Source organism: Carassius carassius, chromosome 20, assembly GCF_963082965.1.
Source record: "Carassius carassius chromosome 20, fCarCar2.1, whole genome shotgun sequence".
NCBI classification, from domain to species: domain Eukaryota; kingdom Metazoa; phylum Chordata; class Actinopteri; order Cypriniformes; family Cyprinidae; genus Carassius; species Carassius carassius.
The window spans coordinates 15,755,383-15,773,678 of record NC_081774.1 but is presented as its reverse complement, the minus strand read 5'-3'; the positions used below and the strand labels follow the sequence as shown (position 1 = coordinate 15,773,678).

Below are 18,296 nucleotides of genomic sequence, written 5' to 3'. Positions count from 1 at the left end.
TATTAGTCTGAAGAGCGATTAAAAGCTCAAAATCTTATCTGTTGAATTGACTGTGTGATGTTGACACCCCCGGAGCGAGTGGCGAGCAGTGGTCACATCCTCTGTAGAGGACTGCGAGTCTTCACAACAGTAAACACACACCAGTTAGAAGACTGTAGTCCATCCAGATAGTGAATAATTTCTCATAAACAAAGATAATTATAAAGATATCATTATTTCTCCTCGTGGAACAGATTAGTCATGTTTACACAGCTGAATCTGAAGCAAGACATGAAAAACTATTCAGCTACAATTTCATTTATAGTGAATTACATTAAAATATTCTCTTCAAATTTGTGTCTCAAAGGCAGATACTGGACAAAGCAGTAGTATTTTCCAATTCTTAATCTTCATTTTCTTTTTACAAGGTACTGGTTCTCAATCTAAAAATTTGAATCAGGCGATTCTAAATGCCCCAAAAATTTGTGATTAAGCAAGGATGCATTAAATTGTTTAACAGTGACAGCATCAGGCTTGCAAAAAGGCAGACAATGTGTTTTTTATTGTTTTGGAAACTTTCAGAAAACATTGGGAATTTTCAAACATGTTCCACCTTTTTGCTACCCTACAGAAGAATTCAAATAAATGCTGTTTTTGAACTTTCTATTTTGAACTTTCTATCTACGATCATGAGAAAAATGTATCGCAGTTTCCACAAAAATATTCAGCAGATCAGAACACTGATAATAAGAAATGAGTCTAGAGCATTAGAATGATTTCTGAAGGGTCATGTGACACTAAAGACTGAACTAATGATGCTGAAAATTCAGATTTGCCATCACAGAAATAAATACATTTTTTAAATATATTACAATACCAGAGTTATTTAAAATTAAATCTATCTCTCTAGTGTTTGTTTATTCTTTGAGTTTATTCCAATAGCGTGTTTAACCCACTTAGATTAAAGCTGGCCCATTAGTAGCTGGAGAGAGCTGAGGGGGTGTAATGACTACTTTGCAAAGTGGGGTAATTAACTGACAGAGGCCAGGCTATAATTCTTATTCTGTGGGCTATCTGGCCTGCGGCTTGGATCCGATGCTCTCTACGACAGTGAAGGTGCATGTATTCCTCCCTCCCTTGTATCCTGCGCACGTGCAGCGCATCCTGAGGAGACGGTCGCCACGGGAACCTGCCACGGTCCAGCGTGCGAGGCTGTAAGAGCAGCAGCAGTGACGTAATGCTCCCCTTGCTGCTCCTGCTGACGAGGGCTGCAGTAATTTGGAGAGGGGAGGAGGGCATAGACAGTGTCTGTGTGACTGTTGTGTGTTTGTAGGGTGTGTAGTAGCAGCAGGGTTATGCAAACTACAGCATCACTGCAGTATCTTCTTCATCTACTTCTACAGGCCCATCAGATCCATTCACATTAAGGGAATAGTTTACCAAAAATAAATAAATAAATCTATTGTATGTAGGGTTGCCACCTGTCCGTATCAAATCAATACAGGACGCGATTTATCCTGTAATTTACAAATGCCAAGGATTTTGCAGGCAGGATAATACTAATAACAATTCAAATGAAATAAATTTAATAAAAAGTATTGGAGAAGCTCATTTGTGTGTGATTGCATTTTGACGTCTTTGTTTCCATAGCAACGGAGTCTCCAGAACATGCGGCGTTAAGGCTCTTGCACAAGGAACGCAGCATGTGGTAAACCTGCGTGGCTCACATCCGCCCGGCCTGCCCTTTGAACACAAGAGGCTCTCCAGATGTAGGGCTGAATGGGAAAAAGTCACTGAAAATCAATGGGTCTGTCCAGTAACAAATGATAAACGTGCAGTTTGCAGAGAAGCATTTCAGTTGCTCAAGGTGGACTGACTTAAAGTGATAGTTCACCCTAAAACACCCACAAGTTGTTCCAAACCTAAAATGGGGAAGTCGTGGCCTAGTGGTTAGAGAGTTTGACTCTTAACCCTAGGGTTGTGGATTTGAATCTTGGGCCAGCAATACCATGACTTAGGTGCCCTTGAGCAAGGCATCGAACCCCCAACTGCTCCCCGGGCGCCGCAGCATAAATGGCTGCCCACTGCTCCAGGTGTCTGTTCACAGTGTGTGTGTGTGTGTTCACTGCTCTGTGTGTGTGCACTTTGAATGGGTTAAATGCAGAGCATGAATTCTGAGTATGGGTCACCATACTTGGCTGAATATCACGTCATGTTAAATAATTTATTTCTTCTGTTGAACATAAAAGAAGATACTTTGAAGAATGTGGGTAACCAAACTGTTTCCGGTCCCCAATAACTCCTATTGTATATTTTCTCCCTACTATGGAAGTTACTGGGGGCAAGCAGCTGTTTAGTTACCCACATTCTTTTTTTATGTTCAACAGAAGAAAGAACTTCATGCAGGTTAAGAACAACCTGAGTAATTTCTGACAGAATTTTTATTTTTGGGTGAACCATACCTTTAAAGTGACAGACACATCCAAGCCTCTGAAGATATCTGCTTATTGTTTTTTTTTTTTTAAATGTGGATAATCTGAAGGTGGCAACCCTAATTGTATGGCTTTAAAAAAAAACTCAAATATAGTGTATATTTTATGGAACTACTTGCTTTTATGGTGGTTTTTTTTCTTAAAGAGCTGCATGCATTTCTGTTGGCACATTTAAATGGTTTAAATACCAATGCTGATTTGACAAAAATGTTACAATTGTACCTGATTGCCACTAAATCAGAAATGAAAATAAAAAAATAAAACTTGCCTATAAAATGTGTTTTTTCACCCAACAATGGGGACACGTTTGTGTTTATGGCATACAGACAAAAATGATTAAAATGTGAAGAATAGTTGCAGCTGAGAACAAAACAGTCCACTGGGTGTATGTCATGAGCAAGGCTTTCTCCTTCGCTGAAGTGTTGCAGGAAATGGTTATGGCTGAGTGGCCCATTATTTATGTGAGCAGCTAGAGAGATTTTATTTCTGGCAGGGGTCCAAAGAGAAGCCACGTAAGGGAAAAATAGTGAGAAAAGATACTGCTTTACTGACTGACAGCATCTTTTACTGTGACAATTACTGATAAAGTTAGGGAGGATGCGTCTGCAGAGAAAATGAGGGACAGCCTGAGTCAGAGAAACGCAAAAATCAAATGTGTCCTACATTTCACCACTGCGCGTCTGCCATCAAATGGTACCCAAGTTGTTTTGTCTATTTAGAAGACTTTTGAATTATGACTGTGCTGCTGGGTTAAATTTTTACACTTTGCTCAATGTTGTTTTTGACTTGTAAGCGTAAGTGCGACAAATCTCAAAGGAAATTCTCTGATGAAAGAGTTTGGAGCATCAGACGGCTCTCCGCTCTGCTCTACCAAACACCACGAGCAAAACTGCCTCCAGACCGGCCCCCACTGTCACACGGAGCAGACGCTTAGATCCTCATGCTTAAAAAAAAGAAGATATTCGCAGCTCTGTTGCATTAGGAGCCCAGGACCCCTGCTTTCATAAATCATTTCTCGGCCTTGATGGTAGGAAATCCTGACAGTCCCTGGGCAGTTTGTTTATGGAAGATTATGTAGAACGGAAGACAGCACATAAAGGTGCTGAAGCTTTAAATGCTAGACAGGGCTCTGCAATCCACGAAGCACAAAAGCACAAATCAACAGATTGCCCATTTATGAACAGCTCTGGTAACATGACCATTTTCTTATGAGTGTTGGTTAATGGGGGCTGACTGAAAGGTCACCACAATGTCAAACTCAAGGTTTTAAAGTGTCCTACCCTAGTGTTCTTAGTAACAATGAGAAACATGACAACAGATTACATTCTGTTCTTAAAATTCGGCTCTGTGAAACTACAAAACCCAGTCTACTTATTCTTATCCAATAACCGCCCACTTATACAGTATACCAATATGTAAAGCAAGTTTGTTGAGTTAAAATGACATTTAAGCAACCGATGATAGCACAATAATAGGCAATGTAAAAAAAAATCTGTAAATGATTGTTCATTAAACATTCAGTGAGTGCACAAGTGAAAAGAATTGATGTACTTCCAAATGTAACAACTGCTGACTCTTTAATCAAAGTATATACAATCCTTTACTTGGATACTAGTTTAACTAACACTATCTGCCTCTTTTGAAGATTTGTCCGTATGAATCTAGCATTACCTTATCAACCCAGCTTTGTTTCCAAATAGATCGATGAAAACCTTATAAAAACAACATAACTTGTTGCTTATTTAATAGTTTGATCATTGGAGAAATTAGCTAGTCACAACTCTTCTACTAATGAATCATGATAAGATCATGATATCAAAATTGAGATTAAATTAATTGCTGTTAATAACATCCATGGCATCTGATGGTTTTATAGCTATTTTTGTATTCTAGTTTTTGGGTCCACATGTTAACTAACAATAAATTATGCTTCTAACAACATGTCGAGAGCTGTAGATCTATACAAGTTTGAGAATGTTCATTGGCACTATGGTTTTGGGGAACACTGATTTGGAAGCATATGTATAGGTGATGAAAGAAATTGTGAACATAATTGGCTAATGATGCTTTTGGGAAACATATCCTTAATGTAAGAATGTGACCTTGATTTTGGAATATTTTTGTATACTATAAGTAACAAACCATGGAATTAGGATTCGTTAGCATTGTAAAGGTAGTTACTGATAGGACATTCAAAAGTAGATTTTCAGAAACAAATTGCATTAATTTTACATGTAAGTGTATAACAACTAACGATAATTCCTACCTTACAAGTAGTAATACAGTATGTACCCTTAAGGTACTACTAAGAAAGATGTCCCTCTGAGGGTGCTTCCCCAGTTATGAGCTGTTGTGCCCCTAATGGTACATTTCTTTTTGCATTTTTGTCTGAGATTGTAACCATACAATCTCAGACAAAAGGGGGGGGGGGGGTTAAAACTGAGAAGACTGTTTAGGACTGTGAGTGATTTTGTCATATATGTCAGCAATCTTTAAAATCAATGGGAATGCTAACAGATAACTTTTTTCCAGGTATTATAGACTTGCTTGCATCAGACAGTGACCATAGGTTTTAAAACATCAAGTGATAAAGAGTATAAAAAAAGGTGAACAAATCTTGATTTTTATGAGTTGCTAATCAGTGCTAGTTCTATCCTCTAACTATCCTAGCTGTATAATTTGCACAGTCGGTTTAAAGACTGGCATTTCGTTAATAAATGCTTACTTTTGGCAAAACTCTTGAAAAAGCACTCTGCCTCACTCCCTCACAGCAGGCTTTTATGTTCAGTGGCAGTTGAGGTTTTCTCACTCTCTGTCCCTCTCCATTACTCAGTATGAGTTGTATATAGTGAAGGATGGCAGTAAAGATGACAGTTGCTGGTTTTAAAAGAGAATTTAGACACTTATCAACTGGTCAGGTTGGATAACCAGCTGTTAAACCAGCTTAAAACCAGTTTTGCCAGATTGGGACACCAGCTAAACAAGCACAACGCATCTTAACTAGGGCAAGAGATGAGCTAAACCAGTTCTAAGCTAGCTAGCTAAGACCAGCAAACCACCTTAGGCTGGTTTTCAGCACACACCCCAACACCTGCAGTGGTAACACTTCAACACATAGGTTAAACTGTCACAATCACTTCATTATTTACAATTAGTTTGCAGTGTACAGGTTTGACTAGAATCAGCAAAGTCTCACAGGAAATACGTGTATATTTTATGAGTTGGCTAATTCCTAAGTTTAGGGGCGAGGTTAGTCCTTTATATGAATTCCAACAAATTTGCCACCTTATAAGATATATACGATTGTTCACAAATCATATGAATTAATACGAGTGAGGTTATACAAATTTGCCACCTTGTCAAATATGTACGAATTGCCATGAGATAGGATTGGAATCAACTATTCAGGGCTTATATATTTGTCAAGTTATGTTTGTATTGAAATTTAGTGTTTTACATGGGTTTCTGTGAGGGTTATGTTTATGAGTAGGGGTTCACTTGAAGTGTGGTTACATTAGAGATATAAGTCAGTGAAATGTTATGGGCAAAAAAGGTCAACAGTGTATAAGATATATGAAGCACGGCTCTCACAGAAGTCACTTTCAAACCAAGCAGCAAATCTGTGTGGGGACCTCCTGAACATGGAGATTCCTATTGACATGACTGGATTTCAGAGAGCAAAGGTAAATGTAACTACCCCTTTAGGTAATCTAAAAACATTGGAAGTCCATAAGATGTGTCCATAAGATGTGTTGTGTTACCTTGAACAGCCAGGAGTTTGTGAGTCTGTATGATGATACAGAGCTGGAGCACCAGCTGAGGTGCGCTCTCCAAAAATGTGGCCAGTAGGTGGAGCATGCTGACGTCAGCGTACTCGTACACCATCCTCCAGTGGAACCTCCAGCGGTCATTCTCTCCGCTCTGCCTGCTCCTGATGCCCAGATAGAGGGTGTGGAAGTACCTGTGCGAGACACAAAAAAGCCCATTTATGTTGGTCTCCGTGCTGTTTTGTAAACACGATCTGCTATGGGTGGACCGTTTTGAACTGCTAATGAGTTATATTATTTAATGTCAAACCTGATGACTCAACACAACATCTCAAAATTACTCAACCAAAAATGGAACATTATGTCATTGTAATATGAATAGTTAAATGCTGAATCCTTTATAATGTGTTCAGACACTTTCCACTAATAGGACACAAAAATGACTTTATCTTTATCTTTTTTTATTTTATCTTCAACAAATAATCAGTGAAATAAGGTGTTTACTGTTAATTTTTAACACTAAAGGAAGCTAAATTAGATATTTTAATGTTTTTGTTATGTTTTACTTTCTTTTTATATTATAAAATGAGAAACGTTTAGTTTTAGTTAGTGACGTTTTTACTACAGTTAAAAGAATATTACTTCAACAGACTCTGAAAAGTTGAGTAGATTAACATCTCTCATGTGAGACAGGCCAAGATTTCCATTTTAACACGGGACTACAGACATGTGATGTATTTAAAACAAGCTACCCTTTATGGCAGATAACGGAGTTCTATCTAGTTCTCACAACAAAAACACGAGATGTGTCTGCAACGCTTTTAAAAAAAGCCATGGGACACCAAAGTGTTCTGTATAAATGGAAAGTGCCTGTAACTATTACATTTAAAGAAAGTAAAGAAACTAAATTATTAAAGGTCTTGTGAGTGAATCTTGGTGAGAACCTCTGCGGTTGGAATACAGAGCTCTTCATTTGCTTGTAATAAAGTGAAACAGCTCCTATATATCTATATTTACCTTTCTAATCTTCCTCCTATGATTTAAATGTAAATTTAAATCTTTTAATGTGCACCTTTGCAGTAAGGTAAAGAACACAGATAAGCTAAAAGTTATTCTACATTATAGCCACAAATAGTATATATAAAGACATTTAACAAAGAAACCAAAGGTGAATCTATAATATGCAAAACACTATTACTAGATTCACATGTGATAACTTGGGTCTTAGGACAATTGGATTTTGCTTGCTGTACTGAAAGAATTTCTCATAGGCCTACTTACTAAAAATCTTTGCTGCAAACACTAATTAGTCATTTTGAAATCAAATCTATATTTTATGGTACCAACTCGACAAGCTGCATGCGGCAATAATCTCAAACAAATTCACTTTTAAAAAGTCCTGCTCACAAAAAGGTGGGGAATCTGTAGGAATTGCTATGGCAACACTAGCCTCTTTGCAACAAAACAAAGTTGAACAGACCTGCTGCTTTCACAGGAAAAGAAAAGGCTGAATGTGACAGTCTTTCGCAAACAAACACACTCATAATGAGCGACTGCGACACAAAGATCTTTTAAAAGTGCTGTGTCATCTACTAACAGTAATGGATTGGTGATGAATGGTGTTAAAGTCTCTCAGTCAGAGGTTAGTGTGATGCTAAAGGCATCTGCTTGCAGTGATGTGTCTTTGCCAAGTGACCCGTCCCTGCGTTTTCCCCAGAAATCCCCACTGTGTAGTTTACCCTTTGACCCTAACAGGCATCCAGCCAAGAACAGACACATACACACACTTACACACACTTATTCTCTCTCCCCAGAGATTCATTAACAGCAAGTTAAGAGCACTGCATCTGCTTGGCTGTCACCTTAACAAGAGGGTTTCCCAAAAATCCACTGGCAATCAACAGTATTTTTATTGAATATGAAACAAAAACAAAAAAAACAATGTGTACAAATGCTTATGGGGGATAAAGTCTTGTTTGCACAATGTTTTGTCATTGATTTCTTTGCGAGTCGCTGCTGCCCACTCTGTCTGCCAGATTCTCTCTGCTACAGTTTGTTCTTTGATCATTTGTATGCAAAGCATGGTTTTATAGTACACTACGTGCCGACTTCAATCAATTCAGAGGCAATGAGTTTACAAGTAAAAGATAAAGGATACGTTGACTTATGGACAGAAAAAAATAGTTCACTAAGGTAAATGTGGAGCATACATTCATATCAGACGGAAACAGCATGCCTTGAGGTATTGTGTTTGTTTCTTGAATATAAATGCATAGAAGACTCTGTATCAACAACTTGCCTACCTGTTATTCCTTCATGCTTACTTTAGATCAGTGTTTCTCAAGCACTTTGAAATGTTGAACCTGTTTAATCTTTACTGTTGAATATATAAACAAAATTTATGACTTAAAAAATATTAAAGCTGTCAAAAGATTACAATAATTTATAATAATGAATAATAACAAATATAAAAAATACTATTAATTTGTAGCCATATATATATATATATATATATATATATATATATATATATATATATATATACACACACACACACACACACATTTGCATAAATATATAAAACTGAATTTATGACTGAAAATATTAGCTGTCAGAAGACTACAATAATTTGTAATAATGAATAAAACAAATAATATTTTTTAGATGTTTTGAAAATAAATTATTTAAAGAAATAATAAATATATGGAAGAAAAGAAATTAGTTTTAAAATGTTAGGGCTGTCAAGATAATTTATAATAAATGTTATAATTAATAACTGTAAAGAATTAAGAAAATAAATAAATAAATACATACAAAAACCAGAAGTAATGATTTCAAATTTATTAGGGCAGTCAAAATAATTTATAATAATTACTAATGATAACTGTAAAAACATCATTTGTAAAAATAAAAATAATTAAATGATTGATTGATTGATTGATTGATTGAATGATGGATACTGCAGTATATTTCCCAAACTGCTCCATTACAGAGGAAGCTCAAGTCTCTTACTCATCCATAGTACTGATTTTTTTGTGAATCATTGCAATAATGGTAATTTTAATAACATTTATAATTATTCAGGATGATATTAAGTATGAGTTAACAGAAGCACATTTCTGGTCTGGTGTCAATGAAGCTGTGATGGCGCTGTGTGGCTACGTAAGATAAAACGTTAGGAAACGCTGTTCTAGATGTGTCAGGTTGGATGTTCATGGTATCAAACCATGGCCTATTTTTTGATACTGTCTTGCCTTTGCAATGTGTAGACCTAGAATACAATTCATGCAGATCCTCAACAGATAGCAGTGCTAAAAACACAAAGGGCTAATGATACTCTTAAATAAAACACAATTCACCCAAAAGCACAAGTAAAGACACCATTTAAAAATAATAATAATAATTAAAAATAAAAATTCAGTAGTGACTAATTCAAAAGAAAACCATGACAAAAGTACCGCAGTCGTCTGGTGCAGAGCAGCAGGGTCGCAGTATGATCTTCCGTCTGACCTTAAGAGTGGGCATCTGTCCAGCTTCTTTATCAGATAAGTGGGCTTCAGAAGAGGCCTGCGCTTGAAAACTCACAGTCTCCTGGCATTTCCACCACTCACCCTAAAGGCCAAACTAAGAGAGGCCTCTCATATGGCTGTTGTTTGGATTTCAGATAAGCCACGGGTTGTCTATGTTTCCGTCTCTGCAATATGTATCCCCTTCTTATATGGTCCACCTGAAACCATGAGTCCAAGAGGTCTGACCAGCCACTGCATCATATTACTGCATGCTGCTTAAAGCATGCTATCTACCAAATCCCCATTCAGAATGGGATTAGACAGATGTTGATGTGCATCCTCTTGCCTTGATTGGATTATTCCTGCATCTCAGCACTTTACCAACCAGAAGGGTGGGAATTAACATTAAAAAAGCTAAATTGCTTGAGGAAATCATAATGATTCATGCATACATTCAGATCACAAATCAGTCAAAGACCACCGTGTGCAGAGGTGGTAAGACATTTTAATGAAACCTAAGAGGTTTCTTTTCCCACATTGAAAGTCCAGGAAACCAAAACTTAGAGGATCCAAAAGGTCATAAAGACAGCCTAAAATAAATCTTTTCACTATATGAAGCGATGATATTTTTCACAAGATTTGGGATTAAAATTCATTTTTCAACTTGTTTGGTACCTATTTGGATCTTCTGAGTTTTGGTTACCTGGACTTTTTAATGCAATGAAAATGTTTCAAAGATTCAGCAAACTCATATGGCTTTGGAACAACATGAGGGTGCGTAAATTATTTAAATTTAGAATTTTCATTTCTGGGTGAAGTATCCCTTTAAGTAATGATAATGTTCCAAACATGTACTTAACATGTAGTAAAAATTTCATATGAAATCGCAAGACTTAAAAGGATGCCAGAAGACTTCAGATCTATAATTGGAAAGCTAAAAACACACAATGCACACACATGCCTAGAGAAATCCAGTGAGAATGACATCATACAAACCACATGCCTACACAACCTGTCCTCCAACCAATACGCTTGTATAGGTCGTTTGTCCAAATCCCTGAAATACGACCCATCAGAGCGTATACCACAATTGCACCCCTATCGGCAAAAGTTAGTTTTCATATTAATGTTTTGTACTCTTTTATTTGCCCTCTGGTTTGCGTTTCGTGTAGCTCAGTTAGTAGATTACTGCGTTATACCTTGATATGTAATCATGCTATCATGAGTTCGATCCCAGGGAACGGATGTGCACGAAAATGTATATGCTCAATAAATCATAATTTAGCATGATTTCTGTGAGGGTTAGGTTTAGGAGTGGGGTTAGGTGTGGTCATTCGAACGAATAAGCCACCTAGTAAAATATATAGGAAATACTGTGAGATCGGTGTAAAAAGCCCACGCATTTCATTTAAATAAACGTGCATTTTGATTGGTAATGACGTTATACGTCAATTCATGACGACAGACGCAACGCGATACTGTCATTATTTTTACGCCCGCTAGATGGCGCTTAACTTTAAAACGTAAATATAGGTCGTAATAAATGCTTGCACAGGAGGACAGGCTCTGCCTACATGTTAGTTCCATGCACGAAAGCTGTTGGTTTGGTCATGCTGATCTGAGGCCTGTAGCTGTGCACTTCCTATCTCAAGAAAAGACGCTACTTCTTCCTGCTGACATTTTTATCCTTCTCTTCAGGCTAGGGGCCTCCTTTTCATCACTGTCTCATTTAAACTCCCCAACCATCGCTGCTACTGGCCATCACATACACACTCACAAGTGCATCATCCCTTGGTACAGTATATAGCTCAGCACTTCCCTAACCTGCCAATCAGGCAGTGGAAAACAGCCCTGTGAGAGCGCTTAGATTTGTTTGTACTTTTGTTGTCACAAGTTGCATCATATTTTAAAAGCTTTTTTATAAACTGCACCAATCACATATCAACCTAAAAAAACGTCCTTTGATCCATCCCTGATCTTCTCCCTTTAATATTTAACCATTGACAATTTAACATTATGGGTTACAAACAAATGAGGCAACCTATTGAAATATTTTCAATTAATATTCATTTAAACACATTTTACATTTGTACGGTATATATAAGTATAATTTATACATGAAAAATGAATGAGTAAATGTTGTTCTTTATAACTATTTCTATATATAAAAAATACTAAAAATAAATAAATAAAACAATTCTACAAAAATAAGCTGCACTGCTGTTTTCAACACTGATGATCATAAGATTTCTGAATGACTTTGAAGACTGCAGTAAATGTATATATATTTACATAAATTGTCCAGAACAGTCCAGTGAGAATGACATCATAACAAACCACATTTCTGTGTGTTAGTCCTATAACAGCCTCAGACATCACGCCCACGGACCGTTGGCTGAACTTCTGATGCACATGGCACACAAAAGTGGAAACACTTCAGGAGTGTCGAAGTCGTCATCGGATTGGTTGAATTATACAGGACTTCCAGGAGATGTGTGTGTCACATTCTTTAATGTTCCACCTGGAAACAAAGATGCGTGATGGCAAACCCCCTCACGAAAGAAGAAAGACGTCGTGTTTACAACTGTCACAATGAGTGCTCATCAGGATCAATGAAATGCTCGATTCACAATTTTTTTTTTTATATTTAAAGTTCACGGCACATTACCCTTAAAATACGTCAGAGAGTTTTACATACCAGTCTGTTATTGTGGCGAAATTTCCACGCCTTGAAACGTGCCACTAAATGAAACGATCTGTGGGCAGTGGATGGTTATTTCAGGCTGAATTCACATCCTCTTGACCAGGGAATGAACCCTCCATAGTACACTTACATTATGAATGGGGATCGGGTCATTGTTTATTCATAACAGTTCGATTGTCTCTCTTTTTTTTCCCGCACACCAAACAAGTTTATACACAGACAGACCATTTCTAGGCAATGACACTATATTGTTTTTGACTAGTTTCACTTATTAACCACTAAAAATCACTTGTTTGGTCAGAATAAACTCCTAAGAGTTGTTAAAAGGTATTTTATTCATGTTTCCAATTGAAGCATCAGTGAAGTTTTATATACTCCTATACGTCAAGTTTGCAGTGTATCTGTTAAGGTCAAAACATTCTTTCTCTTCAAATGTAGCCCTTGCATCGCTATATACCTCACTCACAGGTGGTCATTTATTGAGATTCAGAGGAGAGAAACTCATTCAATAAAGCTGCACTGGACCGTCATGGTGAGAAATCATATGCTTTTCTATCCACTGAAGTTAAACCTACTATAACTTCAGCTGATTTGGGATTATACGCCGAGGTTACTGAGTGACATGAATTTCCAGGCAGACTTTTCACGCTTGAAAGAACTTGACCTGTTAATGGCAACAGAAGGAGCAGTCAGTGAGGAACAGGACTTTGCTTTTACAGTGGAAGGCGAGCGGGATGGCATGAGTGACAGCCACAGACGTTCTACATTGCACACAAGGGAGCTTGCCTGTTCTTCATCTGGTTTCTGGGCACCAGGGGTCCACGTGCATCCAGAAGAAGGATTATGCTGTGCTGGTCTCAACACACAAACTAACTCACACTAAAACTCTGGAAAGAAAGTGCAACTTTTTGAAAAAGCACCTTGATGATTAATTTATTGCCAGGCAATACTATATACTGTTTTAAAAGCAATCTGCTAGAACTCTAAAAAAACAAAACGTCGGCAAGTAACGGCTGTGACGATGATTTAACAGCCATCATCACTCATACAAGTGAAAGATTACACTCACAGCAATATGCTGGCGATGCATGGAATGCTGCCTGCTCGACTCCGACCCACTGTAAAGTAATATCAGTATCACTGTGTAGGCAACGTGCTGTCACACAGTGGTGGATAGACTGATACCACGCACTGATGGCATGTAAGAGACGGCTGGGAGGAGGACGTGTGTTTGATGTACTGTGTGCTATTCGCACTGTGTGGCTTCGTCCAGCAGTCACATGAGTCAATGCAACTCTGACCTTTAGTGGTCTTGGACTACGATACAAACAGGCAAAAAGGTTGTATTTTTCCATTTAAAGCATAAAGCCTCTTGACCTTGATGCTTTTCTGTCCGTGTAATGCAAGATGAGTAATTCCAGCATTCAACACTGTCCCTTCCTGTGGAAAATGCAAGCAAATCTTATCCACCCTACCAAGTCACGCTATACAAGAGTGTTTCTTTAAATTATTATTAATGAAAGTTTGGGCTTGGTAAGATTTTCAATGCTTTTGAAATACGTCTCTCATGCTCATCGTGGCTACTTGTATTTAAACAGTAATACTGGGAAATATTATTACAATTAAAATTTTGTGTTTCCTATTTTAATATATTTTAAAGTGCAATTTATTCCTGTAATGGCAATGCTTAATTCGCATAAGCCATAATCCCAGTCTTCCTTCAGAAATCGCGTCTGCCCCCATCCAACCTGACAGATCTTGAGAGGTGAAGTGGCGAGGAGAAGAATGGGAGATAATTGGCAAATGCAGTGGAATGATTTTATTTTTATTAAATTTTTTAAACATTTGCAAAGATGTTAAAAGGTTTTTTTTTTTTTTTTTTAATTATGGTGTATGGAGAGTAGGTTTTGTGGAAAAAAATAATAATTTAAAGCAGTTTAACATAAGGCAGCAACAACAACAACAAAAAAATATGAAAAATTAATGTATGAATATGAATTCACTATTGACTAAAATATCCAGGTTTTGGCATGGTTTTCTTGTTTTCATACATGCCGAAAGTAATGACTGAAAAGTAGTTTGACCAATAACATGGAGGAATTGAACATAACCAACCAATCAACTGATGTCATACAACGATTGGTCTGCACAATGCTGCTTCAAGATGAACACGCTTAGTATGTACACGAATTTACATCGATTTGACCGTTCTCTGCAGATCCCACTCTCTCACTCACCATGATTGGTCGAAGGACGTGTAGGACGTCTCTGGGAAAAAGAGGACATATGGTCACCCTAATACTAGTATCTGATGCTGAGTAGTAAATGGTGGACCAGCAAAGTCATGTTGTTCACTAGCAAGTTTAATAGACCTGGTAGACTAGTTACAAAGCTTGAACATAATCCCTGAAGAGCAGAATCCAAAACACATGCTTCACATGCTAACGCTTCCAATGTTGACCAGTCTTTTCAGCAGGAATGGCACTCAGTGTACCCACAGAATAAACGTCTCAAGACATAGCTAAAAATCCAGCGTGGCAGCAGACATAAGTTTGGACTGAAAATCTAAACTTCCACACGGCCCATGGGGCTCGTTGCAGACAGGACCAGAATTCAATATACTTACACAGCTGCCCAAAGCCCATCCAGTGATAAATGTTTGCTGTCCAGTTGCCAAGAAGGACCGACTCATTCCAAATCAATTGAACCTTGTTTTTCAACAATTACACCCATCTTTTGCTGCATGATATCGGAATAAAGGTCACTGGCAGTAAAAAGCATTAAAAATACTCACCGCCGCTGAATATTGCTGTGTGCTAAATTCTTGACATGGCCCATCTTTTGTGCATTAACCAGTCACTGTAGGAACATAAGTTAGAACCTTGTGAGAAGAACTGCTTCAGCAAAAACTAATTTACAGTGGGAAAATGTCCATGAGTGACGGCAACACTGCCAGCCAAAAAATACATAAAAAATAATATCAGCAACAATTGTACCGGTTGGATTCACAACAGGCCCAATGTGATAATTTGGGAATTTAATTATTACTTATAACAGATTCATAATAAACATTCAGTTCCTTTTAATTTATTCACACACCCACACCCCAGACATAATTCAATCAAATGTGATTTGGTTTTCAAGAGCTCACATTTAAAAATGACTGTATAATATCCTTTAATTATGAGATTAATAATGATAGCAGTTAGGCATGCTGCGTAATGGAAGCTTAAATCTCACAAAAAAAAATGCTATTTGGGAGGGTGGAGAATGAGTTTTTGGTTGTCTGATATGCAGTTGGTCTAAAATAGATCGGTCGGCCAACCATGGTGAACCAATGTCATTCGCAGATGCCAGAGGGAAGATTCAGCTGTGTCATTAGAAGTGTTATGCCATGACAGTGCATTGTTACAACAGTTCATAAATGAAAGAACAAGAACAGTGGAGAGAAAGATGACAGGTGAGTTGCCCCATGCACACAGTGACCAAATACAACCTAATGCAGGGGCTGCTGGGTAAGTTCTCTCCCTGACAAATGTAGCCTTCAATAGATGCACGGAGAGCCAGTGACTCCAGGCTAAACCACACTCAGAAACTGGTGAAACCAAAAAAGACTTCCTTTTAAAATTCAAGCCTCACTCTCTGATTGTCCATAAAACTCACTCACACTCAAATGTTGTCCCATAAGTCCCATAAACAAGCAAACTACTTTCCTAAAGGAAATACAAGTGCTTGGGAAAAAAAAGAAAACGGGGGAAAAAATTTTACAAGCTGCATGTGCTGCTTCATCACTGACAAACATTAGAAGACATTTACAAGTTTTATATTCTACAATGGATTGATGGTACATACCTATGTCATTCTGCACTTTTTTTGTTTTCTGTCTTTTAAAATATCTCATTGTGTAGAGGTGGATGGTATGACTTAAATCTTATACCATGATAAGAGTAATTTTATTTCACGGTAATGATCATAAAACGATAAATAAAACAATATCATATTGATACCATAGAGATTTCATAATACATGTCACCAGTGTCAACATCACCAAATTACGGAAGTTCTAAGCGGCCATGCATTATAATTTTTTTCCTTCTTGTTTTCTCGTTATAATGACTTAATTTTCTCGTTATCTCGACATAACGAAAGTTTGTTTTCTCATTATAACGACATGACAGTTTTACTGTTGCTATAGTAACAAATTCAACTTTGACAGGCATTTGATGGACAACCATGCAGGTGCTCTTACTGTAGCCTATATTTCAGCCAATTTTGCTTTGCCTAGGTAATAACGTCTACAATACTGTACATAAATAAAGGCTGATCAATCAATGTTGATTTTTAAACATGTTTAAATGGCAACACCGCAAACACTTCAGAAGGATGCAGAACAATTCTAAGATCTTTTAGAGCTGTTGGATTAAGCTCTCTTTTAATTTTCCCTTTATTTGAAATAAAATTATATATAATTTGTCATTTTTGTAGTCATTATATGCTTTGAAACTGTGTGTACAGTATACTGTCCATGTCCATAAAGGTAAGAAAAACATATTCGAAGTAGTCCATGTGGCATCAGAGGGTCAGTTAGAATTTTTTGAAGCATCGAAAATACATTTTGATCCAAAAATAGCAAAAACTACGACTTTATTCAGCATTGTCTTCTCTTCCAGGTCTGTTGTGAGCGAGTTCAAAACACAGTTTAGTTTAGTGCAGTTTAGTGATATCCGGTTTGCGAACTAATCATTCGATGTAACCGGATCTTCTTGAACCAGTTCACCAAATCGAACTGAATCGTTTGAAAAGGTTCGCATTAATCCACAAATGACTTAAGCTGTTAACTTTTTTAATGTGGCTGACACTCCCTCTGAGTTCAAACAAACCAATATCCTGGAGTAATTCATTTACTCAAACAGTACACTGACTGAACTGCTGTGAAGGGAGAACTGAAAATGAACACCGAGCCGAGCCAGATAATGAACAAAAGATTGAATCGTTCTCTAATCAAGAACCAGTTGCATCGGTTTTTGGATCACCAGTAGTGATGGGAAGTTCGGTTCTTTTCCGCGAATCGGTTCTTCCGAACAGTTAGATTCAATAAACTGGTTGAAGTAAACGGTTTACCTGTTCTTTTGCGCTCTAAGTAATGATGTCATTGGCGATGATTGCCCTTGATTCAAGCCTCGGTTTACCCGCGCTCATAACATTAGCACAGAACCAGTTCAGAATGAACCATTAAAAGAATCAGTTCGGTTCAGACGCTCTGTGTGTCAGTCTGCTTCACGCTGAATCAGCTCCTCGTTTCTCGAATCGGATGCGCCTGACAGAAAAAGTTCTTGACTAGAGAACAAGTCAATCGTGTTCATCTTCAGTTCTGTCTTCATAGTTCTCTCATCTCTCTTAAACTGCAGTGTTTTGAACTCGCTCATAACAGACCCGGAAGAGAAGACAATGCTTAATTAAGTAGTAGTTTTTGCTATTTTTGGACCAAAATGTATTTTCAATGCTTCAAAAAATTCGAACTGACCCTCTGATGTCACATGGACTACTTCGAAGATGTTTTTCTTACCTTACTGAACATCACATGAGCGTGTAACCGTGATATTTTCCACCCCTACTATTGTGGTGTGAGAAACCGCTGCTAACAATTCGGTATATGAGTGAACTATCCAAATGAATCAAACTGAATCCTAAACAATTTCAGACCTTTTTGCAAACCCATCTGACTGATTCTATACAGCTGATAGACAACACAAATGACATGATTATTCTGATTATTCTCAGATTGGTATACTTCAATCCCACTAACATAAAGATTTATCAGTAATATTTTATTGGGACAAAATGG

At 37.4% G+C, this 18,296-nt stretch overlaps 1 protein-coding gene across 1 annotated transcript in view; it reads right to left on the bottom strand.

Moving 5' to 3' along the window:
* xkr4 (XK related 4) overlaps nucleotides 1–18,296 on the bottom strand; it is a 74,925-nt gene that overhangs the window by 10,006 nt on the left and 46,623 nt on the right. Inside the window, exon 2 of the mRNA XM_059501827.1 lies at nucleotides 6,233–6,432. Coding sequence (XP_059357810.1) covers nucleotides 6,233–6,432 — 200 coding nt within the window. The remainder of the gene's footprint in view (nucleotides 1–6,232; nucleotides 6,433–18,296) is intronic.